Source organism: Heptranchias perlo, chromosome 5 (genome assembly GCF_035084215.1).
Source record: "Heptranchias perlo isolate sHepPer1 chromosome 5, sHepPer1.hap1, whole genome shotgun sequence".
Lineage (NCBI taxonomy): Eukaryota > Metazoa > Chordata > Chondrichthyes > Hexanchiformes > Hexanchidae > Heptranchias > Heptranchias perlo.
The window spans coordinates 19,983,152-20,008,368 of record NC_090329.1 but is presented as its reverse complement, the minus strand read 5'-3'; the positions used below and the strand labels follow the sequence as shown (position 1 = coordinate 20,008,368).

General features: G+C 54.5%; 2 protein-coding genes across 4 annotated transcripts in view; one reads left to right on the top strand and one right to left on the bottom strand.

Annotated features, from left to right (window-relative positions):
• rab23 (RAB23, member RAS oncogene family) overlaps nt 1-11,332 on the bottom strand; it is a 60,526-nt gene extending 49,194 nt beyond the window's left edge. For all 3 annotated transcript variants that reach the window (XR_010962869.1, XR_010962870.1, XM_067984053.1), the window contains exon 1: nt 11,241-11,332. The gene's annotated coding sequence lies outside the window, so the exon portion shown is untranslated. The remainder of the gene's footprint in view (nt 1-11,240) is intronic.
• Nucleotides 11,333-15,555: 4,223 nt separating this feature from the next.
• prim2 (DNA primase subunit 2) overlaps nt 15,556-25,217 on the top strand; it is a 204,283-nt gene continuing 194,621 nt past the window's right edge. The window contains exons 1-3 of the mRNA XM_067984052.1: nt 15,556-15,891; nt 17,252-17,355; nt 24,035-24,123. Coding sequence (XP_067840153.1) covers nt 15,744-15,891; nt 17,252-17,355; nt 24,035-24,123 — 341 coding nt within the window. The 5' untranslated portion in view covers nt 15,556-15,743. The remainder of the gene's footprint in view (nt 15,892-17,251; nt 17,356-24,034; nt 24,124-25,217) is intronic.

The window sequence follows — 25,217 nt, the reverse complement described above, 5'->3', positions numbered from 1 at the left end:
ATCCAATCTTTTCTCCAGCCCTGGCAACATCTTCGTAAATCTCCTCTGTACCCTCTCTAGTGCAATCACATCTTTCCTGTAATGTGGTAACCAGAACTGTACGCAGTACTCAAGCTGTGGCCTAACCAATGTTTTATACAGTTCTAGCATAACCTCCCTGCTCTTATATTCTATGCCTTGGCTAATGAAGGAAAATATCCCGTAAGCCTTTTTAACCACCTTATCTACCTGTCCAGCTACCTTCAAGGATCTGTGGACATGCACTCCAAGATCCCTTTATTCCTCTACACCTCTCAGTATCCTTTCATTTATTTATTTTTTTATTTGTTCATGGGATTGGGCATTATTCCCCATCCCTAATTGCCCTTGAGAAGGTGGTGGTGAGCCGCCTTCTTGAACCGCTGCAGTCCATGTGGTGAAGGTTCTCCCACAGTGCTGTTAGGTAGGGAGTTCCAGGATTTTGACCCAGCGACAATGAAGGAACGGCGATATACTTCCAAGTCGGGATGGTGTGTGACTTGGAGGGGAACGTGCAAGTGGTGTTGTTCCCATGTGCCTGCTGCCCTTGTCCTTCTAGGTGGTAGAGGTCGCGGGTTTGGGAGGTGTTGTCGAAGAAGCCTTGGCAAGTTGCTGCAGTGCATCCTGTAGATGGTACATACTGCAGCCATGGTGCGCCGGTGGTGAAGGGAGTGAATGTTTAGGGTGGTGGATGGGGTACCAATCAAGCGGGCTGCTTTGTCCTGGATGGTGTCGAGCTTCTTGAGTGTTGTTGGAGCTGCACTCATCCAGGCAAGTGGAGAGTATTCCATCACACTCCTGACTTGTGCCTTGTAGATTGTGTACTCCCTTGCCTGTTTGCCCTCCCCAAATGCATTACCTCACACTTCTCTGGATTGAATTCCATTTGCCCACCTGACCAGTCCATTGATATCTTCCTGCAGTCTACAGCTTTCCTCCTCACTATCATCTGCAAACTTCTTGATCAAGCCCCCCCACATACAAGTCCAAATTATTAACATATACCACAAAAAGCAAGGGACCTAGTACTGAGCCTCGAGGGACCCCACTGGAAACAGCCTTCCAGTTGCAAAAACACCCACCAACCATTTCCCTTTGCTTCCTGCCACTGAGCCAAATTTGGATCCAACTAGCCACTTTCCCTTGGATTCCATGGGCTTTTACTTTTTTGACCAGTCTGCCATGTGGGACCTTGTCAAAAGCCTTGCTAAAATCTACGTACACTACATCAAACGTGTTACCCTCATCCACCCTTCTTGATACCTCCATAACCCACCCACCTCTGCCCAATCTCAGCCCATCTGTCACTGAAACCCTCATCCTTGCCTTTGTCACCTCCAGACTTTATTACTCAAATGCTCTCCTCACCAATCCCCCATCCTTCACTCTCCATAATCTTCAGCTCGATTGAAACTCTGCTGTCCATATCCTACCCTGTACCAAGCCCCGTGTGCCCATCACCCTGTCCTCGCTGATCTACAATGGCACCCTGCCCTCTGCCTCAAATTTAAAATTCTGATTCTTGCGTTTAAATCCCTTCATGGCCTTGTCTCTCCCTTTCTCTGTTGTCTCCTCTGAATCACCTTAGGATGTTTTTACTACATTAAAGGCGCTACATAAATGCAAGTTGCTGTGCTACTGTATGTTTTAAATACACTATGGCAGTGGTTACTGTGGGAATATAATCTGCTATGCCTCCTTCAAGAGGAATTGCTCCCACCCCATTAACACAATAGGACTCCCACAACATTTCATAACTGCGTAATACAACAATAAGCATTTTCAGATCTTAAGATTTTAATCAGCAGAATTTCCCAATCGCACTCTACTGTGCACAGCTCACTGCAGGACTTATATGACTACTACTAATCGGAAGCAAATATAGAGAGAAAACAGAAGGGATTCCACCTACCTTCCTGCCACCCTCTCCAAGATTAAGCTCTGAATGAGTCACAGTATAAATGTTATATAAAAACACAGTAGTTTGAAACAGGATTGCATTCGGAATGCTTTTTGCCCCCCCTTTCCTAGATCTATATTTGTCTAAATAAAAGTGGCGTATCTAACACATGTCTGCCACACTTCAAAGTGATATAATATTTTAAAAGAAGAGAAATGCAGTCATTTTATGCTGCTTTCTTCCGCCGGGGGGGGGGGGGGGGCGCTGGCAAATTTACAAGTACTTGCCAATCTGCAAACTTCCCACACAAACTGCAATTAACCCGCAATTGACTTAAAGCAGCGCTCAATTATAAGTAAATTTTGATATCTTAAATAAACAAGTGAAGTTAAACACAGATGCAGCACAGCAGCAGAATGATTCTGTACATTACATGGAGCGTAGATACATTGGAATTGCTAGACGGAAAAAGACCAAGGTCCATCTAGTTCACCGTCTACCATCTTGGTAGTCGCATGATACAATGATAATGGAGTTATTGACTAATCATAGAAATCAATCTCTATCAATTATTCTACAACAGACCCAGACATGAGGCGAGGAAAACCCCAATGGTGGACAGCTTTGGGAACCATAGGTCCAAAGTCACCTGTTCCTCTCAAGCATGCTGCACTCACCACATCATGTCTCAAATTACTCACACTGTGTCCCAAAATGTTATTTTCTTAAAGAAATCTAATTTGCATTTGAATGAATCAATGCTAACTGCTTCCACTATCTCTCTAGGGAACCTGTTCCATAGATTGACCACTTGCTCACTGAAATATTGGGCCTGATTTTGCTGTGAAAATAATGGCAAGGCTATCATCACTCGCCGTTATCCATGCGCAAATCGGACAGTAACTTCCGGCGACCGCACTTGCGCAGTTAAACGCGGAAATCCGGAAGCTGCTGTAGTAGATGACCTGCTCCTCCGTAGGTTACACAGAAACGGCATCTTGCTGTCTGGCTCCCCGTTCAAATGCATTTAACGGCGTGAAGTTCCTGCACTGACGACGTAGATACGGACTAAACTCGCCAGAAAAGGATAGGGTTTGTCCATTCCAGTGTAAGTACTCTTTTAACGGCGTGCTAAGTCTTAATTACTGCCCAACAACCTCTCTGGCACTGAAAATTAACTTTTACAAGTGTGGAGTCTCTTTTCCTTCAGCTTTTAAAACAAATTTTTAAAAAAATGTTTTCTTTCTCTCTCTCTTAATCCAATCTTTCTTTCCTTCTTTATTTCGCTTTGTGGACCTGATTTGACATTGAATTCACTATTCTAACTGACACTTCCTGGTTCATACTCTGAGCTGCTCATTAACAATTCTTTAATCTGATTGATTAAGGGGATACACAGTTGCTTGCCCTGTTCACGCAGGCCCCAGGTGCCCTGTAAGGGGTGAAACACTGTTTCAATAATTGGCTGACAGCAACTTTCTGTGAAAAACCTCATAGAAAGTCTCCAGGCAAGTGCAAGTCTAACGTATGGCTGGCGTCGTTTGTTCACCACTCACAGCAAAATCTGGCCCATTGTTTCTGCAGATTAGTTTTGAATTTATCCCCCTTCAAGGGCAGGCCGTGACCTCTGGTTCTACTGTTCTGGACAAGGTGAAACAGCTTGTAATGGTCAACATTATCTAGTCCCTTTAGAGTCTTAAAAACAGGATGGCATTATAAGCACCGAATCATCTGGTTTACCATGAGAACAACCATGACAATCAGCTTATGGGAAACAAAGACCCCTGGCACATACGAGACACTACTGCATCTCTAAACACAAAGATGAACACATCTGCGAGTGAGGATTTTACATATGAACCTCTAACTTATTGGGCAGGTTACAGGTAAACAGATTTAAAAGGTTTGTAAAATTTTTTCAACAACAACTTGCATTTATATAGCGCCTTTAACACAGTAAAACGTCCCAAGGCACTTCACAGGAGCGATTATCAAACAAAAGTTGAGACCGAGCCACATAAGGAGATATCAAGCAATACCCATTCATGGTAACCCCTCTGCATTTTAATACCACACATTTCCTTCACATTCAGGTCTGAAATGGAGGACAATACCCCGAGGGGGATGGAGTGCGATTCATTCTGTAAATTGAACTCTCCGATTTAAGGGAGGAGAATGGTCAAGACATCGCGAAACGTAAACCAGACCGTGGAATCGACAACATCAGGAGCCACAACGGTAGACAATCACAGTAATTGTGATACCAAATGCAGAAACCCCCACCCCATCCAGACAGAGGAATAGATCTCCCTCCCTCACCCCTCGACAGAGGGACAGATCTCCCCTCCCTCGCTCCCTCCCGCACAGAGGGACAGATCCTCGCTCCCTCCCCGCACAGAGGGACAGATCCCCCCTCCCTCATTCCCTCCCGCACAGAGGGACAGATCTCCCTCCCTCACCCCTCGACAGAGGGACAGATCTCCCCTCCCTCCCCGCACAGAGGGACAGATCCAACCTCCCTCGCTCCCTCCTGCACAGAGGGACAGATCCCCCCCTCCCTCCCGCACAGAGGGACAGATCTCCCTCCCTCACCCCTCGACAGAGGGACAGATCTCCCCTCCTTCCCCGCACAGAGGGACAGATCCTCGCTCCCTCCCGCACAGAGGAACAGATCCTCCCTCCCTCCCCGCACAGAGGGACAGATCACCCCTCCCGGACAGAGGGGCAGATCACCCCTCCCGGACAGAGGGGCAGATCACCCCTCCCTCGTACTGAGGGGCAGATCACCCCTCCCTCCCTCGTACTGAGGGGCAGATCACCCCTCCCTCCCTCGTACTGAGGGGCAGATCACCCCTCCCTCCCTCGTACTGAGGGGCAGAACCCCCTCCCTCCCTCGTACTGAGGGGCAGATCCCCCCTCCCTCCCTCGTACTGAGGGGCAGATCCCCCCTCCCTCCCTCGTACTGAGGGGCAGATCCCCCCTCCCTCCCTCGTACTGAGGGGCAGATCCCCCCTCCCTCCCTCGTACTGAGGGGCAGATCCCCCCTCCCTCCCTCGTACTGAGGGGCAGATCCCCCCTCCCTCCCTCGTACTGAGGGGCAGATCCCCCCTCCCTCCCTCGTACTGAGGGGCAGATCCCCCCTCCCTCCCTCGTACTGAGGGGCAGATCCCCCCTCCCTCCCTCGTACTGAGGGGCAGATCCCCCCTCCCTCCCTCGTACTGAGGGGCAGATCCCCCCTCCCTCCCTCGTACTGAGGGGCAGATCCCCCCTCCCTCCCTCGTACTGAGGGGCAGATCCCCCCTCCCTCCCTCGGACTGAGGGGCAGATCCCCCCTCCCTCCCTCGGACTGAGGGGCAGATCCCCCCTCCCTCCCTCGTACTGAGGGGCAGATCCCCCCTCCCTCCCTCGGACTGAGGGGCAGATCCCCCCTCCCTCCCTCGTACTGAGGGGCAGATCCCCCCTCCCTCCCTCGTACTGAGGGGCAGATCCCCCCTCCCTCCCTCGTACTGAGGGGCAGATCCCCCCTCCCTCCCTCGTACTGAGGGGCCGATCCCCCCTCCCTCCCTCGTACTGAGGGGCCGATCCCCCCTCCCTCCCTCGTAGTGAGGGGCCGATCCCCCCTCCCTCCCTCGTACTGAGGGGCCGATCCCCCCTCCCTCCCTCCCGGACAGAGGGGCAGATCCCCCCTCCCTCCCTCCCGGACAGAGGGGCAGATCCCCCCTCCCTCCCTCGTGCTGAGGGGCAGATCCCCCCTCCCTCCCTCGTGCTGAGGGGCAGATCCCCCCTCCCTCCCTCCCGGACAGAGGGGCAGATCCCCCCTCCCTCCCTCCCGGACAGAGGGGCAGATCCCCCCTCCCTCCCTCCCGGACAGAGGGGCAGATCCCCCCTCCCTCCCTCCCGGACTAAGGGGCAGATCCCCCCTCCCTCCCTCCCGGACAGAGGGGCAGATCCCCCCTCCCTCCCTCCCTCCCGGACAGAGGGGCAGATCCCCCCTCCCTCCCTCCCGGACAGAGGGGCAGATCCCCCCTCCCTCCCTCCCGGACAGAGGGGCAGATCCCCCCTCCCTCCCTCGGACTGAGGGGCAGATCCCCCCTCCCTCCCTCGGACTGAGGGGCAGATCCCCCCTCCCTCCCTCGGACTGAGGGGCAGATCCCCCCTCCCTCCCTCGGACTGAGGGGCAGATCCCCCCTCCCTCCCTCGGACTGAGGGGCAGATCCCCCCTCCCTCCCTCGTACTGAGGGGCAGATCCCCCCTCCCTCCCTCGTACTGAGGGGCAGATCCCCCCTCCCTCCCTCGTACTGAGGGGCCGATCCCCCCTCCCTCCCTCGTACTGAGGGGCCGATCCCCCCTCCCTCCCTCGTACTGAGGGGCCGATCCCCCCTCCCTCCCTCCCGGACAGAGGGGCAGATCCCCCCTCCCTCCCTCCCGGACAGAGGGGCAGATCCCCCCTCCCTCCCTCGTGCTGAGGGGCAGATCCCCCCACCCTCCCTCGTGCTGAGGGGCAGATCCCCCCTCCCTCCCTCCCGGACAGAGGGGCAGATCCCCCCTCCCTCCCTCCCGGACAGAGGGGCAGATCCCCCCTCCCTCCCTCCCGGACAGAGGGGCAGATCCCCCCTCCCGGACAGAGGGGCAGATCCTCCCTCCCGGACAGAGGGGCAGATCCCCCCCCCCCTCCCTCCCTCCCGGACAGAGGGGCAGATCCCCCCCCCCCTCCCTCCCGGACAGAGGGGCAGATCCCCCCTCCCTCCCTCCCGGACAGAGGGGCAGATCCCCCCTCCCTCCCTCCCGGACAGAGGGGCAGATCCCCCCTCCCACCCTCCCGGACAGAGGGGCAGATCCCCCCTCCCGGACAGAGGGGAAGATCCCCCCTCCCTCCCTCCCGGACAGAGGGGCAGATCCCCCCTCCCTCCCTCCCGGACAGAGGGGCAGATCCTCCCTCCCGGACAGAGGGGCAGATCCTCCCTCCCGGACAGAGGGGCAGATCCTCCCTCCCGGACAGAGGGGCAGATCCCCCCCCCTCCCTCCCGGACAGAGGGGCAGATCCCCCCTCCCTCCCTCCCGGACAGAGGGGCAGATCCCCCCTCCCTCCCTCCCGGACAGAGGGGCAGATCCCCCCTCCCACCCTCCCGGACAGAGGGGCAGATCCCCCCTCCCGGACAGAGGGGCAGATCCCCCCTCCCTCCCTCCCGGACAGAGGGGCAGATCCCCCCTCCCGGACAGAGGGGCAGATCCCCCCTCCCTCCCTCCCGGACAGAGGGGCAGATCCCCCCTCCCTCCCGGACAGAGGGGCAGATCTCCCCTCCCTCCCTCCCGGACAGAGGGGCAGATCCCCCCTCCCTCCCTCCCGGACAGAGGGGCAGATCCCCCCTCCCGGACAGAGGGGCAGATCCCCCCTCCCGGACAGAGGGGCAGATCCCCCCTCCCGGACAGAGGGGCAGATCCCCCCTCCCGGACAGAGGGGCAGATCCCCCCTTCCGGACAGAGGGGCAGATCGCCCCTCCCGGACAGAGGGGCAGATCCCCCCTTCCGGACAGAGGGGCAGATCGCCCCTCCCGGACAGAGGGGCAGATCCCCCCTCCCTCCCGGACAGAGGGGCAGATCCCCCCTCCCTCCCTCCCTCCCGGACAGAGGGGCAGATCCCCCCTCCCTCCCTCCCGGACAGAGGGGCAGATCCCCCCTCCCTCCCTCCCGGACAGAGGGGCAGATCCCCCCTCCCTCCCTCCCGGACAGAGGGGCAGATCCCCCCCCCCCTCCCTCCCTCCCGGACAGAGGGGCAGATCCCCCTCCCTCCCGGACAGAGGGCAGATCCCCCACCCCTCCCTCCCTCCCGGACAGAGGGGCAGATCCCCCCTCCCTCCCCTCCCTCCCGGACAGAGGGGCAGATCCCCCCTCCCTCCCTCCCTCCCGGACAGAGGGGCAGATCCCACCCCCTCCCTCCCGGACAGAGGGGCAGATCCCACCCCCTCCCTCCCGGACAGAGGGGCAGATCCCCCCCCTCCCTCCCGGACAGAGGGGCAGATCCCCCCCCCTCCCTCCCGGACAGAGGGGCAGATCCCCCCCCTCCCTCCCGGACAGAGGGGCAGATCCCCCCCCCTCCCTCCCGGACAGAGGGGCAGATCCCCCTCCCTCCCTCCCGGACAGAGGGGCAGATCCCCCCTCCCTCCCTCCCGGACAGAGGGGCAGATCCCCCCTCCCTCCCTCCCGGACAGAGGGGCAGATCCCCCCCTCCCTCCCTCCGGACAGAGGGGCAGATCCCCCTCCCTCCCTCCGGACAGAAGGGCAGATCCCCCCTCCCTCCCGGACAGAGGGGCAGATCCCCCCCCTTCCCTCCCTCCCGGACAGAGGGGCAGATCCCCCCCCCCCTCCTTCCCTCCCGGACAGAGGGGCAGATCCCCCCTCCCTCCCGGACAGAGGGGCAGATTCCCCCTCCCTCCCGGACAGAGGGGCAGATCCCCCCCTCCCTCCCGGACAGAGGGGCAGATCCCCCCTCCCTCCCTCCCGGACAGAGGGGCAGATCCCCCCTCCCTCCCTCCCGGACAGAGGGGCAGATCCCCCCTCCCTCCCTCCCGGACAGAGGGGCAGATCCCCCCTCCCTCCCTCCCGGACAGAGGGGCAGATCCCCCCTCCCTCCCCTCCCGGACAGAGGGGCAGATCCTCCCTCCCTCCCGGACAGAGGGGCAGATCCCCCCTCCCTCCCTCCCGGACAGAGGGGCAGATCCCCCCCTCCCTCCCTCCCGGACAGAGGGGCAGATCCCCCCTCCCTCCCTCCCGGAACAGAGGGGCAGATCCCCCCTCCCTCCCTCCCGGACAGAGGGGGCAGATCCCCCCCCCTCCCTCCCGGACAGAGGGGCAGATCCCCCGCTCCCTCCCTCCCGGACAGAGGGGCAGATCCCCCCTCCCTCCCTCCCGGACAGAGGGGCAGATCCTCCCTCCCTCCCGGACAGAGGGGCAGATCCCCCCTCCCTCCCTCCCTCCCGGACAGAGGGGCAGATCCCCCCTCCCTCCCTCCCTCCCGGACAGAGGGGCAGATCCCCCCCCCTCCCTCCCGACAGAGGGGCAGATCCCCCCCCCTCCCTCCCGGACAGAGGGGCAGATCCCCCCCCCTCCCCTCCGGACAGAGGGGCAGATCCCCCCCCCCTCCCTCCCGGACAGAGGGGCAGATTCCCCCCCCCCCCTCCCCTCCCGGACAGAGGGGCAGATCCCCCCCCCCTCCCTCCCGGACAGAGGGGCAGATCCCCCGCTCCCTCCCTCCCGGACAGAGGGGCAGATCCCCCCTCCCTCCCTCCCGGACAGAGGGGCAGATCCTCCCTCCCCCCGACAGAGGGGCAGATCCCCCCTCCCTCCCTCCCGGACAGAGGGGCAGATCCCCCCTCCCTCCCTCCCGGACAGAGGGGCAGATCCTCCCTCCCTCCCGGACAGAGGGGCAGATCCTCCCTCCCTCCCGGACAGAGGGGCAGATCCCCCCTCCCTCCCTCCCTCCCGGACAGAGGGGCAGATCCCCCCTCCCTTCCTCCCGGACAGAGGGGCAGATCCCCCCTCCCTCCCTCCCGGACAGAGGGGCAGATCCACCCCCCCTCCCTCCCGGACAGAGGGGCAGATCCCCCCCCTCCCTCCCGGACAGAGGGGCAGATCCCCCCCCTCCCTCCCGGACAGAGGGGCAGATCCCCCCCCCTCCTCCCGGACAGAGGGGCAGATCCCCCCCCACTCCCGGACAGAGGGGCAGATCCTCCCTCCCTCCCGGACAGAGGGCAGATCCCCCCTCCTCCCTCCCGGACAGAGGGGCAGATCCCCCCCTCCCTCCCTCCCGGACAGAGGGGCAGATCCCCCCTCCCTCCCTCCCGGACAGAGGGGCAGATCCCCCCTCCCTCCCTCCCGGACAGAGGGCAGATCCCCCCTCCCTCCCTCCCGGACAGAGGGGCAGATCCCCCCCCCTCCCTCCCGGACAGAGGGGCAGATCCCCCCCCCCTCCCGGACAGAGGGGCAGATCCTCCCTCCCTCCCGGACAGAGGGGCAGATCCTCCCTCCCTCCCGGACAGAGGGGCAGATCCCCCCTCCCTCCCTCCCGGACAGAGGGGCAGATCCCCCCTCCCTCCCTCCCGGACAGAGGGGCAGATCCCCCCCCCCTCCCTCCCGGACAGAGGGGCAGATCCCCCCTCCCTCCCTCCCGGACAGAGGGGCAGATCCCCCCCCCCCTCTCTCCCGGACAGAGGGGCAGATCCCCCCCCCCTCCCTCCCGGACAGAGGGGCAGATCCCCCCCCCCTCCCTCCCGGACAGAGGGGCAGATCCCCCCCCCCTCCCTCCCGGACAGAGGGGCAGATCCCCCCTCCCTCCCTCCCGGACAGAGGGGCAGATCCCCCGCTCCCTCCCTCCCGGACAGAGGGGCAGATCCCCCCTCCCTCCCTCCCGGACAGAGGGGCAGATCCCCCCCCCCTCCCTCCCGGACAGAGGGGCAGATCCCCCCCCCCTCCCTCCCGGACAGAGGGGCAGATCCCCCCCCCCTCCCTCCCGGACAGAGGGGCAGATCCCCCCTCCCTCCCGGACAGAGGGGCAGATCCCCCGCTCCCTCCCTCCCGGACAGAGGGGCAGATCCCCCCCCCCTCCCTCCCGGACAGAGGGGCAGATCCCCCCTCCCTCCCTCCCGGACAGAGGGGCAGATCCCCCGCTCCCTCCCTCCCGGACAGAGGGGCAGATCCCCCCCCCCTCCCTCCCGGACAGAGGGGCAGATCCCCCCTCCCTCCCTCCCGGACAGAGGGGCAGATCCCCCCCCCCTCCCTCCCGGACAGAGGGGCAGATCCCCCCTCCCTCCCTCCCGGACAGAGGGGCAGATCCCCCCCCCCCTCCCTCCCGGACAGAGGGGCAGATCCCCCCCCCTCCCTCCCGGACAGAGGGGCAGATCCCCCCCCCCTCCCTCCCGGACAGAGGGGCAGATCCCCCCCCCCCTCCCTCCCGGACAGAGGGGCAGATCCCCCCCCCCCTCCCTCCCGGACAGAGGGGCAGATCCCCCCCCCCTCCCTCCCGGACAGAGGGGCAGATCCCCCCCCCCTCCCTCCCGGACAGAGGGGCAGATCCCCCCCCCCTCCCTCCCGGACAGAGGGGCAGATCCCCCCCCCTCCTTCCCGGACAGAGGGGCAGATCCCCCCCCCCTCCCTCCCGGACAGAGGGGCAGATCCCCCCTCCCTCCCTCCCGGACAGAGGGGCAGATCCCCCCTCCCTCCCTCCCGGACAGAGGGGCAGATCCCCCCTCCCGGACAGAGGGGCAGATCCCCCCTCCCTCCCGGACAGAGGGGCAGATCCCTCCTCCTCCTCCTCCTCCTCTCTCACCTCTTCACTCCCGCTCCCCTCCGGTTTCGAGCATCCCCCTCGGCCTCGGATCCGGGTCAGCGCCGCCGCCGCGAACCTGCTCCGTAACCCGTGACAACTGGCGCAACCGGAACCGGAAACAGTCGCGCGGCGGCGCTGCGCACGCGCGAGTGAGGGGAGGGGAGGGGCGGGGCGGTGCGGAGAGGGATGACTGCGCATGTGCGGGCAGGGGGAGCTGGGCTCTTGGTGTCCTGTGTGCAGGAGAGAGGCAGAGATGCTCAGCTCATCTCCTGTCAGGAAATAACCGCTTATGGGAATTCCAGTGGCTTGGCGCCCACTGACACATAGGAACAGCTCAGCATATTGGCTCTCTCTGAGTGGACTGCAAAATCCTTTGGACTTTCAGTCTTGGATGCCCAGTTGCTCCATGAATTTAACATTGAAAACTGCAGATGTTTAAGGGAGTGGCTTAAACTGTTCATCTGTTTCCCTATTCCCTCCCCCCTTCTCCCATCATTGTGTTTTCCAGTGCTAACAAAAGGAAAGTTTGCCAGAGGAGTCAGCATATTTTTATCATTGATGTCATCACACGTTTGCTAATACTCTCAACGTAGAAACAAAAATGACACACATGTTACAGCAATGGCAATTCACTCATCCCACTGAGTACAGACTGATTGCAGTCGGAAATGAGCATAGATGCCTGACTTGCACAGTGAGATTTTCCTGGAACCGCACGGATGTGACAGAAAGCCATGATCTACATCTGTGTTTTGTTTTGACGTTGATTTCCAGAGAAGGTTGACTGTCCTCGTGATTGTAACCCGATTCTCAAAATTGGACATTTCAAGTGTTTGGAAAAGATTAGAGGTGGTTTTCTACTTTTCCAGTATGTCAGCAATACTTTTTTAACTTGCACGCGAGAAGCAAATGGAGCACAGCTTTTGTACAAAGGTTTGTGAATTCTTCACAACTTTCAACGTCAGGCTTTCCAACACGTTGCAAAAATGATGGAACCAAGAGGGTTGGCTGGAAGGGATTGGACAGTTCTTGAACCTATTATCATCAATTGCACCTTGTGTATGGGCAGGGAGCTACGCTTGAAGGGAGCAGGAGTTGGTGAATCAGGGCTGCAATGTTGTCACCTTATCTACAATTCAGGCTCTCTTTGAGCGCAGCTACCTGCTTTAAGCATGGGATTCGTGAATTTAGCATATAAGGTGCTTGTTTAGGGCAGTTTGGAGAAACATAACAACAACTTGCATTTATATAGTGCCTTTAACGTAGTAAAACGTCTCAAGGCGCTTCACTAATAACTGTTCCTTTTAAAAACAGATTTCCTTTTATCCTTATTGCCAAACCTGGTTTTAGTTAAAATAGCACTGAGTTATAATAGTCCAGGTAATTAAAGCCAGGTATTAGGGGCTTCTTGAAGAACTAGCTGATTATAATTGTAACCAAATGATTACAATATTTCCTTTGGACTTAAAAATATTGAGGTAATCCAGAGACAACATTATCGTTTAATGAAGAAAACTTAAGAATCTATCTTTACAATTCCTCAGTGAACTGAGTATCTGAAGATATTAAAATGAGAGATTCCAGCTATCCGAACTAAGGCTCACCTGATGTGGTATTGCGGCACACAGGCCGGGAAGGCCCCAGGTTCTGATCCCTGGTCTGTGCTGAGTTTGTTGATCTGCTTTTGGCTCAGCTAGGCTGCAAGTGACATGACAGCCTTTTTCTTCTCAACTTCTCTTGTGTCCTGGTTATCACTGTGCCCTGTCTTCTTTGGATCCTCTAGGGTTGGAGGTGGTACTGCAACCTGTTTTCTTTCTTTCTTTCTGAAGACCAACTGTCTCATAAGAACATAAGAAATAGGAGCAGGAGTAGGCTATACGGCCCCTTGAGCCTGCTGCACCGTTCAATAAGATCATGGCTGATCTTCGACCTCAACTCTACTTTCCCACCCGATCCCCATATCCCTTGATTCTCCTAGAGTCCAGAAATCTATCGATCTCAGTCTTGAATATACTCAATGACTGAGCATCCACAGCCCTCTGGGGTAGACAATTCCAAAGATTCACAACCCTCTGAGTGAAGAAATTTCTCCTCATCTCAGTCCTAAATGGCTGATCCCTTATCCTGTGACTATGTCCCCTAATTCTAGACTCTCCAGACAGGGGAAACAATCTCTCAGCATCTACCCTGTCAAGCCCTCTTAGAATCTTATATGTTTCAATGAGATCACCTCTCATTCTTCTAAACTCCAGAGAGTATGGACAATTGCAGCAAGACTTCCTTACTGTTGTACTCCAACCCCCTTGCAATAAAGGCCAACATAACACATGCCTTCCTAACTGCTTAATGTACCTGCATGTTAACTTTCTGTGTTTCATGTACAAGGACACCCAAATCGCTCTGAACACCAAAATTTAATAGTTTCTCACCATTTAAAAAATATTCTGTTTTTCTATTTTTCCTACCAAAGTGAATAACCTCACATTTCCCCACATTATACTCTATCTGCCACCTCCTTGCCCACTCACTTAACCTGTCTATATCCCAAGCACCGATCCTTGCGGCACCCCACTCGTTACAGCCTCCCAGCCTGAAAAGGACCCGTTTATCCCTACTCTCTGCTTTCTGTCCATTAACCAGTCCTCTATCCATGCCAATATATTACCCTCAACCCCATGAGCCCTTATTTTGTGTAATCTTATCTCGACTAAATTCTCTGTCCACCATGTACCCACTTTACTGATGTTTTCAACATTTTCAGGTCCCCGGTCATCTCTTCCTCATGTGCAGTCCCTCTGTATTTCACCTCTCACCTGAATGGTTTATGGGCCTGCTGGTTCTTCTTAGAGTAGTGCTCCATCTACAGCCGCCCATGGATGAACTTGCTCTCAAACCTCAACAATTTATTGTCTAATTTAACACACTTTGTCCAAGTCAAATGTGGGAAACAAATCAGAGCAGGAACTCACATAGATCCCAACTCTGCCTGTCTTTTGTAGGATATCTGGAATGCTGCTTGTTGCACCCCTATTCTTAATTTGGGGATTTTTTTGACTATCTGGTCATTTATCTCATTGCTGTTTGTGGGACCTTTGCAAATTGGCTGCTGTGTTTATCTTTATTAGAACACTTCAGAAGCATTGGCTGTGAAGAGCACTGAGTCTTACGGATGCTATCTAAACACAAGTTCTTCTCCACAGATGCTGATTCACCTGCTGTCTGTTTCCCTACATTCTTTCCTTTAATTTCAGATTTGCAACATCTGCAGTATTTTGCATTTTACTTATAAAGCGCTCATCTACCTTCCTTTTTCACTTCCGCCCCCAACCTGGAAATATTAAATTAACTCTTTTTCAGCAGCAGACCGACATTTGCAGTTTTATTTTTCTCTGGCGACTCCACTGGTTTCTGGCCGGTGCTCAGCCTCCGGGCAACGGGGCGGCGTGCAGCAGTCCTCCTGTCTGCAGGTGGCGCTGCGACCGTTCCCCGTCAGTCCTCCTGTCTGCAGGTGGCGCTGCGACCGTTCCCCGTCAGTCCTCCTGTCTGCAGGTGGGCGCTGCGACCGTTCCCCGTCAGTCCTCCTGTCTGCAGGTGGCGCTGCGACCGTTCCCCGTCAGTCCTCCTGTCTGCAGGTGGCGCTGCGACCGTTCCCCGTCAGTCCTCCTGTCTGCAGGTGGCGCTGCGACCGTTCCCCGTCAGTCCTCCGGCCGCAGGACGGGGAACGGTCTTCAGACAGTTCTCCAGTCAACAGGTGGCGCTTCGCCCGCCTTCGGTCAGTGAGACCTTCGACCGCCAGGTGGCAGTGCGTCCCCTTAGGTCAGTCGGTCCTCCAGCCGGCAGAAAGCGCTGTGCCCGCCTTCGGTCAGTCGGTCCTCCGGCCGGTAGGAGGCGCTCCGCCCGCTTTAGGTCAGTCGGTCCTCCGGCCGGTAGGAGGCGCTCCGCCCGCCTTAGGTCAGTCGGTCCTCCGGCCGGTAGGAGGCGCTGCGCCCGCTTTAGGTCAGTCGGTCCTCCGGCCGGTAGAGGGCGCTCCGCCCGCTTTAGGTCAGTCGGTCCTCCGGTCCGTAGGAGGCGCTCCGCCCGCCTTAGGTCAGTCGGTCCTCCGGCCGGTAGGAGGCGCTCCGCCCGCCTTAGGTCAGTCGGTCCTCCGGCCGGTAGGAGGCGCTCTGCCCGCCTTAGGTCAGTCGGTCCTCCGGCCGGTAGGAGGCGCTCCGCCCGCCTTAGGTCAGTCGGTCCTCCGGCCGGTAGGAGGCGCTCTGCCTGCCTTAGGTCAGTCGGTCCTCCGGCCGGTAGGAGGCGCTCCGCCCGTCTCCTGGGCGGGTCTCACCGGTTTCCCGGCCAATGGGAGGAGCGCGGGTCGCTGCGGCGCTGTGATTGGCTGTGCGCGGGTGGCGGGAGATTGCGGCCTGTCGCCCCTTGTTCCCCGGGCTTGAGTTGCTGAGTGAGGCCGGCGGCGCAGCACTTAGGTCCCGGGCGGTTTGGTGTCTGTTCTTTGGACGGAGCGAGATGCTGTTCTCGAGGAAGTACCAGCGCCGCTTGCAGAGCTCCCCCTTGGTCGAGCTGTACCCGTTCCCCGTGCAGTTCTACGAGCAGCCGCCGACCGAGAACATCTCGCTGCAGGATTTCGAGACCTTGGCGGTGGAGAGGCTGAAACGTAAGAGACAGAGGGAGGGAGAGAGAGAGAGAGAGAAGAGACAGAGGGAGGGAGAGAGAGAGAAGAGAGACAGAGGGAGGGAGGGAGGGAGAGAGAGAGAAGAGACAGAGGGAGGGAGGGAGAGAGAGAGAAGAGACAGAGGGAGGGAGGGAGAGAGAGAGAAGAGACAGAGGGAGGGAGGGAGAGAGAGAGAAGAGACAGGGAGGGAGGGAGAGAGAGAGAAGAGAGGGAGGGAGGGAGGGAGAGAGAAGAGACAGAGGGAGGGAGGGAGAGAGAGAGAAGAGACAGAGGGAGGGAGAGGGAGAGAGAGGAGACTGAGGGAGAGGGAGAGAGAAGAGACAGAGGGAGGGAGGGAGGGAGAGAGAGAGAGAGAGAGGAGACTGAGGGAGAGGGAGAGAGAAGAGACAGAGGGAGGGAGGGAGAGAGAGGGAGAGAGAAGAGACAGAGGGAGGGAGAGAGAGAGAGAGAGAGAAGAGACAGAGGGAGGGAGGGAGAGAGAGAGAAGAGACAGAGGGAGGGAGGTAGAGAGAGAGAAGAGGGGGAGAGAGAGAGAGAGAGAGAGGAGACTGAGGGAGAAGGAGAGAGAGAGAGGAGACTGAGGGAGGGAGGAAGGGAGAGAGAGAGAGAAGAGGGGGAGAGAGCAGAGAGAGAGGAGAGAGAGGAGAGAGAAAAGAGAGAAGAGGGAGAGAGAGAAGAGGGAGAGAGAGAAGAGGGAGAGAGAGAAGAGGGAGAGAGAGAAGAGGGAGAAGAGGGAGAGGGAGAAGAGGGAGAGGGAGAAGAGGGAGAGGGAGAGAGCAGAGAGAGAGGAGAGGGAGAGAGAGGAGAGGGAGAGAGAGGAGAGGGAGAGAGAGGAGAGGGAGAGAGAGGAGAGGGAGAGAGAGGAGAGGGAGAGAGAGGAGAGAGAGAGAGGAGAGGGAGAGAGGGGAGAGAGAGAGGGGAGAGAGAGGGAGAGGGAGAGGGAGAGAGAGGGAGAGAGAGGGAGAGGGAGAGAGAGGGAGAGGGAGAGAGAGGAGAGGGAGAGAGAGGGAGAGGGAGAGGGAGAGGGAGGGAGAGGGAGAGGGAGAGGGAGAGAGAGGGAGAGGGAGAGGGAGAGAGAGGGAGAGGGAGAGGGAGAGAGAGGGAGAGGGAGGAGAGGGAGGGAGAGGGAGAGGGAGGAGAGGGAGAGGGAGGAGAGGGAGAGGGAGAGGAGAGAGAGGAGAGGGAGAGAGAAGAGAGAGAGAGGGAGAGGGAGAGACTGACAATTGCCTCTTTTGTTTTGCAGGAAACATTAAAAATGTTCAAATCTATTGTAAACTAGAGCAAAAGCTGCTGCAATAATTTAAATAAATGCAGCCTGGATTAATATTTTTTTCTCTTCTAGTTCTTAAGAGCATAGAAAATATTGGCGTTAGTTACATCAAAGCATCTGACTCCTATAACAAGAAGCTGGAAAGTGAGCTTCGAAAGCTGAAGTTTCCCTACAGAGTAAGATTTAACATTTTGTGTTAATTGTATTTAAAAATCAGTACCCCTGTCTCCGGCATTTCACCAATAGCTTTCTCTGTCCCCTTTCTGATATAAAATCGCCAAATGTTGTAACAGTGGAGGTTGCCACTCGGCCTATCGTGCCTGTGCCAACTCTCTGAAAGAGCTATCCACTTAGTTCAATTTCCCTGCACTTTCTCCACACCCATTAAGAATGTTATTTTTAAACTATTTATTCACTTTCCTTATAGATAAGCTACACAAACAACTTGCATTTATATAGCGCTTTTTAATGTAGTAAAATGTCCCAAGGCGCTTCACAGGAGCGTTATCAAACAAAATTTGACACCAAGCCACGTAAGGAGATATTAGGACAGGTGACCAAAACCTTGGTCAAAGAGAGGGGTTTTAAGGAGCGTCTTAAAGGAGGAGAGGTGCGGTGAAGTTTCGGGAGGGAATTCCAGAGCTTGGGGCCTAGGCAGCTGAAGGCACGGCTGTCAATGGTGGAGTGATAAAAATCGGGGATATGCAGGAGGCCAGAATTGGAAGGAGCGCAGAGATCTCTGTGGGTTACAGGGCTGGAGGAGGTTACAGAGATCTCTGTGGGTTACAGGGCTGGAGGAGGTTACAGAGATCTCTGTGGGTTACAGGGCTGGAGGAGGTTAGAGAGATCCCTGTGGGTCACAGGGCTAGAGGAGGTTACAGAGATCTCTGTGGGTTACAGGGCTGGAGGAGGTTACAGAGATCTCTGTGGGTTACAGGGCCGGAGGAGGTTACAGAGATCCCTGTGGGTTACAGGGCTGGAGGAGGTTACAGAGATCTCTGTGGGTTACAGGGCTGGAGAAGGTTACAGAGATCTCTGGGTTACAGGGCTGGAGGAGGTTACAGAGATCTCTGGGTTACAGGGCTGGAGGAGGTTACAGAGATCTCTGTGGGTTACAGGGCTGGAGGAGGTTACAGAGATCTCTGTGGGTTACAGGGCTGGAGGAGGTTACAGAGATCTCTGGGTTACAGGGCTGGAGGAGGTTACAGAGATCTCTGTGGGTTACAGGGCTGGAGGAGGTTACAGAGATCTCTGGGTTACAGGGCTGGAGGAGGTTACAGAGATCTCTGGGTTACAGGGCTGGAGAAGGTTACAGAGATCTCTGGGTTACAGGGCTGGAGGAGGTTACAGAGATCTCTGTGGGTTACAGGGCTGGAGGAGGTTACAGAGATCTCTGGGTTACAGGGCTGGAGGAGGTTACAGAGATCTCTGGGTTACAGGGCTGGAGAAGGTTACAGAGATCTCTCTGGGTTACAGGGCTGGAGAAGGTTACAGAGATCTCTCTGGGTTACAGGGCTGGAGGAGGTTACAGAGATCTCTGGGTTACAGGGCTGGAGGAGATTAGAGAGATCCCTGTGGGTCACAGGGCTGGAGGGGGTTACAGAGATCTCTGTGGGTTACAGGGCTGGAGAAGGTTACAGAGATCTCTGTGGGTTACAGGGCTGGAGGAGGTTACAGAGATCTCTGTGGGTTACAGGGCTGGAGGAGGTTACAGAGATCTCTGTGGGTTACAGGGCTGGAGGAGGTTACAGAGATCTCTGTGGGTTACAGGGCTGGAGGAGGTTACAGAGATCTCTGTGGGTTACAGGGCTGGAGGAGGTTACAGAGATCTCTGGGTTACAGGGCTGGAGGAGGTTACAGAGATCTCTGTGGGTTACAGGGCTGGAGGAGGTTACAGAGATCTCTGTGGGTTACAGGGCTGGAGGAGGTTACAGAGATCTCTGTGGGTTACAGGGCTGGAGGAGGTTACAGAGATCTCTGTGGGTTTCAGGGCTGGAGAAGGTTACAGAGATCTCTGGGTTACAGGGCTGGAGAAGGTTACAGAGATCTCTGGGTTACAGGGCTGGAGGAGGTTACAGAGATCTCTGTGGGTTACAGGGCTGGAGGAGGTTACAGAGATCTCTGGGTTACAGGGCTGGAGGAGGTTACAGAGATCTCTGGGTTACAGGGCTGGAGAAGGTTACAGAGATCTCTCTGGGTTACAGGGCTGGAGGAGGTTACAGAGATCTCTGGGTTACAGGGCTGGAGGAGATTAGAGAGATCCCTGTGGGTCACAGGGCTGGAGGGGGTTACAGAGATCTCTGTGGGTTACAGGGCTGGAGAAGGTTACAGAGATCTCTGTGGGTTACAGGGCTGGAGGAGGTTACAGAGATCTCTGTGGGTTACAGGGCTGGAGGAGGTTACAGAGATCTCTGTGGGTTACAGGGCTGGAGGAGGTTACAGAGATCTCTGTGGGTTACAGGGCTGGAGGAGGTTACAGAGATCTCTGTGGGTTACAGGGCTGGAGGAGGTTACAGAGATCTCTGTGGGTTACAGGGCTGGAGGAGGTTACAGAGATCTCTGTGGGTTACAGGGCTGGAAGAGGTTACAGAGATCTCTGTGGGTTACAGGGCTGGAGGAGGTTACAGAGATCTCTGTGGGTTACAGGGCTGGAGAAGGTTACAGAGATCTCTGGGTTACAGGGCTGGAGGAGGTTACAGAGATCTCTGTGGGTTACAGGGCTGGAGGAGGTTACAGAGATCTCTGGGTTACAGGGCTGGAGGAGATTAGAGAGATCCCTGTGGGTCACAGGGCTGGAGGAGGTTACAGAGATCTCTGTGGGTTACAGGGCTGGAGGAGGTTACAGAGATCTCTGTGGGTTACAGGGCTGGAGGAGGTTACAGAGATGTTTCTGTTAGGGAATTCCATGCTCTAAATACCTTCTGCATTAACAAAAAAATACCATCTCTTAACCACTTTGTTCTTTTGGTGAATATCAAACTTATGTCCTTGAGTATGAAACAACCAGTGGAAATAGGAAATAGTTACCGTGACTCACTTTTGGGACAGATGGAGCCAGTTGGTTGATCAACTATTTCCTCCCTAAATCCAGGTTACAGAATGATCAGATCATAATATAAAACCCCTGTAGCCTGAAAGCTTTGGTGCCTGAAAATGTCCGCAGTCTATATTGAAAGACTTATTCTGGGTTCCTTCACAGTACCCACTGTTTGGAAACTACAAAGAATGTACAGCACAGAAACAGGCCATTCAGCCCAACTGGTCCATGCGGTGTTTATGCTCCACACAAGCATCCTCCCACCCCTACTTCATCTCACCCTATCAATATATCCTTCTATTCCTTTCTCCCTCATGTGTTTATCCAGCTTCCCCTTAAAATGCATCTATGTTAACTGCTCCTTGTGGTAGCGAGTTCCACATTCTCACCACTCTCTGGGTAAAGAAGTTTCTTCTGAATTCTCTATTGGATTTATTAGTGACTATTTTATATTTATGGCTCCTAGTTTTGGACTCCCCCGCATGTGGAAACCCCTTCTCTACGTTTACCCTATCAAACCCCTTCATAGTTTTAAAGACCTCTATCAGGTCATCCCTCAGCCTCCTCTTTTGAACAAAGCCTGCCCCAGGCACTGTTCATACGGATTTCTGTTTCCACTGTTGTCTTTCTGTTTCGTATGGACAGTAACCTATCCCAACCGCAGGACAACTTTGGGAATCAAATGGATACCATTTAGTTATCAATGTAGCTCTGCTGGTAGAGCTCTGTGCCAGTGATGAGGCAGCAGCTAGGCGGTATAAGGGAGTTACTTCATCCTCAAGCGACACGGCTTTTCATAAAAGTTAAATCATGCTGGGGCTTGAATATTTATGCTCGTCAAAGAGAGGGAAGTTGATGCTTGAGAATGTAACACTTTTTGAAAGTGGGAGGACAAGTTGATAAAGCTATATGGGGGGGTGTGGTGATACCAAGTATACATGGGATCTTGGTTTCATAAATTGGTGTATGAAGTACAAAAACAGAGGTAATGATAAACCTATACAAATCATTGGCTAGGCCACCGTTAGAGTTTGTGTCCTGTTTTGGGTGTCTTGCATGAGCAAGGATGTCAAGAGCATGGAGAGGAGATAAAGGAGATTCACTAAGATGATACCAAGGATGAGGCTTTATTTATAGGAACAGGAGGAGGCCAGTCAGCCCCTCGAGCCTGTTCCGCCATTCACTTTGATCATGGCTGATCTGTATCTTAACTCCATCTACCTGCCTTGGTTCTGTAACCCTTAATACCCTTGCCTAGCAAAAATCTATCAATCTCAGTTTTGAAATTTTCAATTGACCCCCAGCCTCAACAGCTTTTTGGGGGAGAGAGTTCCAGATTTCCACTACCCTTTGTGTGAAGAAGTGATTCCTGACATCACCCCTAAATGGCCTGGCTCTAATTTTAAGGTAATGCCCCCTTGTTCTGGACTCCCCCACCAGAGGAAATAGTTTCTCTTTATCAACCTGATCAATTCCTTTAATCATCTTAAACACCTCAATCAGAACGCCCCTCAATCTTCTAGGGAGGAGCCTAGAGAAACAGGCTCTTTTCATTAGACTAATCAAGGTATTCAAAATTGAAGTTTTGATCAGGTAAATCAGGAAAATGTATTTCCGTCGGGCAGGTGAGTTGGTAAATAGAGGGTCTAAGTTTAAGACTATTGCCAAAAGAACTAAGGAAAGATGGTAGGAGATTTTTTTCTTTATACACAGGATTGTTAGGATATAGGATGCCTTAGCAGCATCAGTGGTGGAAGCAGAATCCATAATACCTTTTAAAAGGTTATGACGAACAGGCAGGAGAATGGGACCAAATGGATAGCTCTTTGAGAGCCAGTACAGGCGCGATGGGCCAAATGGCCTCCCACTTTGCTGTAAATTCTGATTTTTGCCACTCAGTATCAGCTTCCGGAAATCACCTGGAGTAAAATAACCTGCTCCCAAAAGTTCAAAAAATATTTTCAAAAGTCTTATTTTTGATCATGAATGGAAATCCTATATTTGACATAATCACAAACTCTACAACGAGCAGGCACAAACTGGAACTCGAGGGACGGTGAACATGCAGTTTAGTTTTAATTACTTCACACAGGGTGATTGACGTCTGGAACAGGCTGTCAGAGGATGCAGATGATGTCGGCAGATTTAAGACAGCAACAACCACTTGAATTTATATCGCGCCTTTAACGTAGTAAAACATCCCAAGGCGCTTCACAGGAGCGATTATCAGACAAAATTTGCCATCGAGATATTAGGACAGGTGACCAAAAGCTTGGTCAAAGAGGTAGGTTTTAAGGAGCATCTTAAAAGGAAGAGAGACACAGAGGGGTTTAGGGAGGGAATTCCAGAGCTTAGGGCCTAGGCAGCTGAAGGCACGGCCGCCAGTGGTGCAGGGAAGGAAATCGGTGCTGCGCAAGAGACCAGAATTGAAGGAGTGCAGAGATCTCGGCAGGTTGTCGGGCTGGAGGGGGTTACAGAGATAGGGAGGGGCGAGGACATGGAGGGATTTGAAAACAAGGATGAGAATTTTTAAAATCGAGGTGTTGACGGACCAGGGGCCAATGTAGGTCAGCGAGCACAGGGGTGATGGGTGAACGCGACTTGGTGCGAGTTAGGATGCGGGCATTTGCAGAGAAAAGGATTGATGTTTTTGAGAAACAAAAGCAGTGTGTGGTACATTTTGAACTTTGAGACCACCAAGACGGGTGGTAGTAGTCTCTACAGGTTCTATTTGCACTTGTGTTCCCAGTTGATTCCGTTTCTCCCCGTCAAGTGGAGGGAGCTGATGTTGTTCTGGCTGAAATTGGTTTATACGGCACAGAGCAGAGATTGAGCCTGGGTTGTCCTTGGTATGTATTTCTCAGTGCCTCACTTGGCCGGAAATTTACCCACTCAGCAATTGGGTAAATGTAAAAATGATATATTCTCCATAACTGATCCAATTTATGAACTGTGGCCCAGATTTTGCCGGAGTGGAGCATCTCGCGGCATCTCCCCATTAGTTAGACTCGATCATACATGTTTATTTTTTAATTTTGCGCCATAACTTGCTGGAAGTGTGAGCTGATAACAGAGTAGCGAGGGAAAAGGGGCATCTGGGATCTTGGTGGACAATGGGACCAACAGTCTATCTCCTTAACCCGTGAGATTAAAGGATTGAGAAATAAACAGAGGAAGGACTGAGAAGGAGGGTGAATTAGAGTCGAAACAGGTACAGAAAGAGAGAGGTAAAGAAAGATTGGATTAAGAGACAGAACGGAAAAGTAAGAAGCTGAAATTTAAAATTTGACATTTTAAAAAAAATCTCCAACAATTCATTATCTGAAGGAATGAGATTCCACATTTTTAATTGTTCACTTTCTGGGGAAGAGTGACAGTCGTTAACAATTATCATGCCGTTAAAAGAGTATTTACGCTGTTAATTACTAGATTTAACTTTCTGCGGTGAGTTTAATGGGCTATTAATGCCCAAATGCAGCAACTTCATGAAACTCACGGGGAGGTTGAGGGCGAGATGCTGTTTTTGCGAAGCTAATGGTGGAGCGGCGCAAATCGGCGAGCAACTTATGGCGATTTGCAATTCGCGGGGTACCTCTTCCTCGCCACACGCTGCTGGGCGATTTGCGCGTTAATAACGGCGAGCGTCGTTCAGACACGGTTATTTTTTCAGCAAAATCTGGGCCGTTATTTTCTTTCCCTCTACGTCCATCCGTGCTTTCTAGCTATCCTTGTTTTGTGATCTTAGTATAATCGCAGTGTCTCATTTTGTTACTGGTTAACTTTTAAATGGTCCTTTTATCTCCCTGCTTCCCTCCTAGGTTTCAAGTGAAGAGAAGTTAGATGACTATGAAATAAGGAGGAAAGATCACATCTCTCATTTCATACTGCGTCTTGCTTATTGCCAGTCGTAAGTGCGACACACATTTTCAAGTAAAGTCTGCAAAACCAATTTGAAGTTGCTTTTGAAAGCCACGTGATGGTTTTAGCGTTTCAAAAATGTTATGTGGCCTTTGTACTTCCACATCTAAATTAAGTTCTAAATATTTTATATCCAGTACACCGGCATAGAAATCTGTTCTTAATAGCTCATGGTGATAATGGTAAGAAATTCACAAGAAAGAAAACTGCAAAGCTTTTATATAAAAAATAAATTCAAACTTGTGGTTTAAATAAAATGTACTGTGCAGTTCGAGCAGTAAATGACCACCAGGAGGTGCTATGGGATCACACTGAAAGAATGCATGGCTTTGAATCCATTTGTTCAGTCGTCCCTGGCTCTCGAGCCTAAATACTTTTGGTGAGTTTAAATTCAAAGGTCAGCCGTTGGAGATGTGTGGCTTGCAGAGACACGAGGGATTAGAATCCGATCAAAGAAAATAAAAACCCAGCAATTTAAAAAAGTTTTTGTTCTATGTTGGGCGTAGTTATGGGCAGGCTTCCACGTTTCCAAACTCCTCTAATGTTGCTCCATACATTTGAGCTCATCCAAAACTCTGCTGCCCGTATCCTAACTTGCACCAAGTTCTGTTCACCCATCACCCCTGTGCTCGCTGACCGACATTGACTCGCCTTGATTTTAAAATTCTCATCCTTGTTTTCAAATCCCTCCTTGGCCTCGCCCCTCCCTGTCTCTGTAACACTTCTCCAGCCCTACAACCCTCCGAGATCTCTGCTCTCCTTCAATTCTGGCTTCTTGCGCATCTCCGATTTTCATCGCTCCATCGTTGGCGGCCGTGCCTTCAGCTGCCTGGGCCCTAAGCTATGGAATTCCCTCCCTAAACCTCTCTCTCTCCTCCTTTAAGGCGCTCCTTAAAACCTACCCCTTTGACCAGGCTTTTGGTCACCTGTGCTAATATCTCCTTATGTGGCTCCGTGTCAAATTTGAGCCTGATAACGCACCTGTGAAGCGCCTTGGGACAGTTTTACGTTAAGTTGTTGTTGCTCATTAACCACGTGGTAGGGGGGCATACGATGCAAGTCCACTCTCAAATGTTCCTCCAC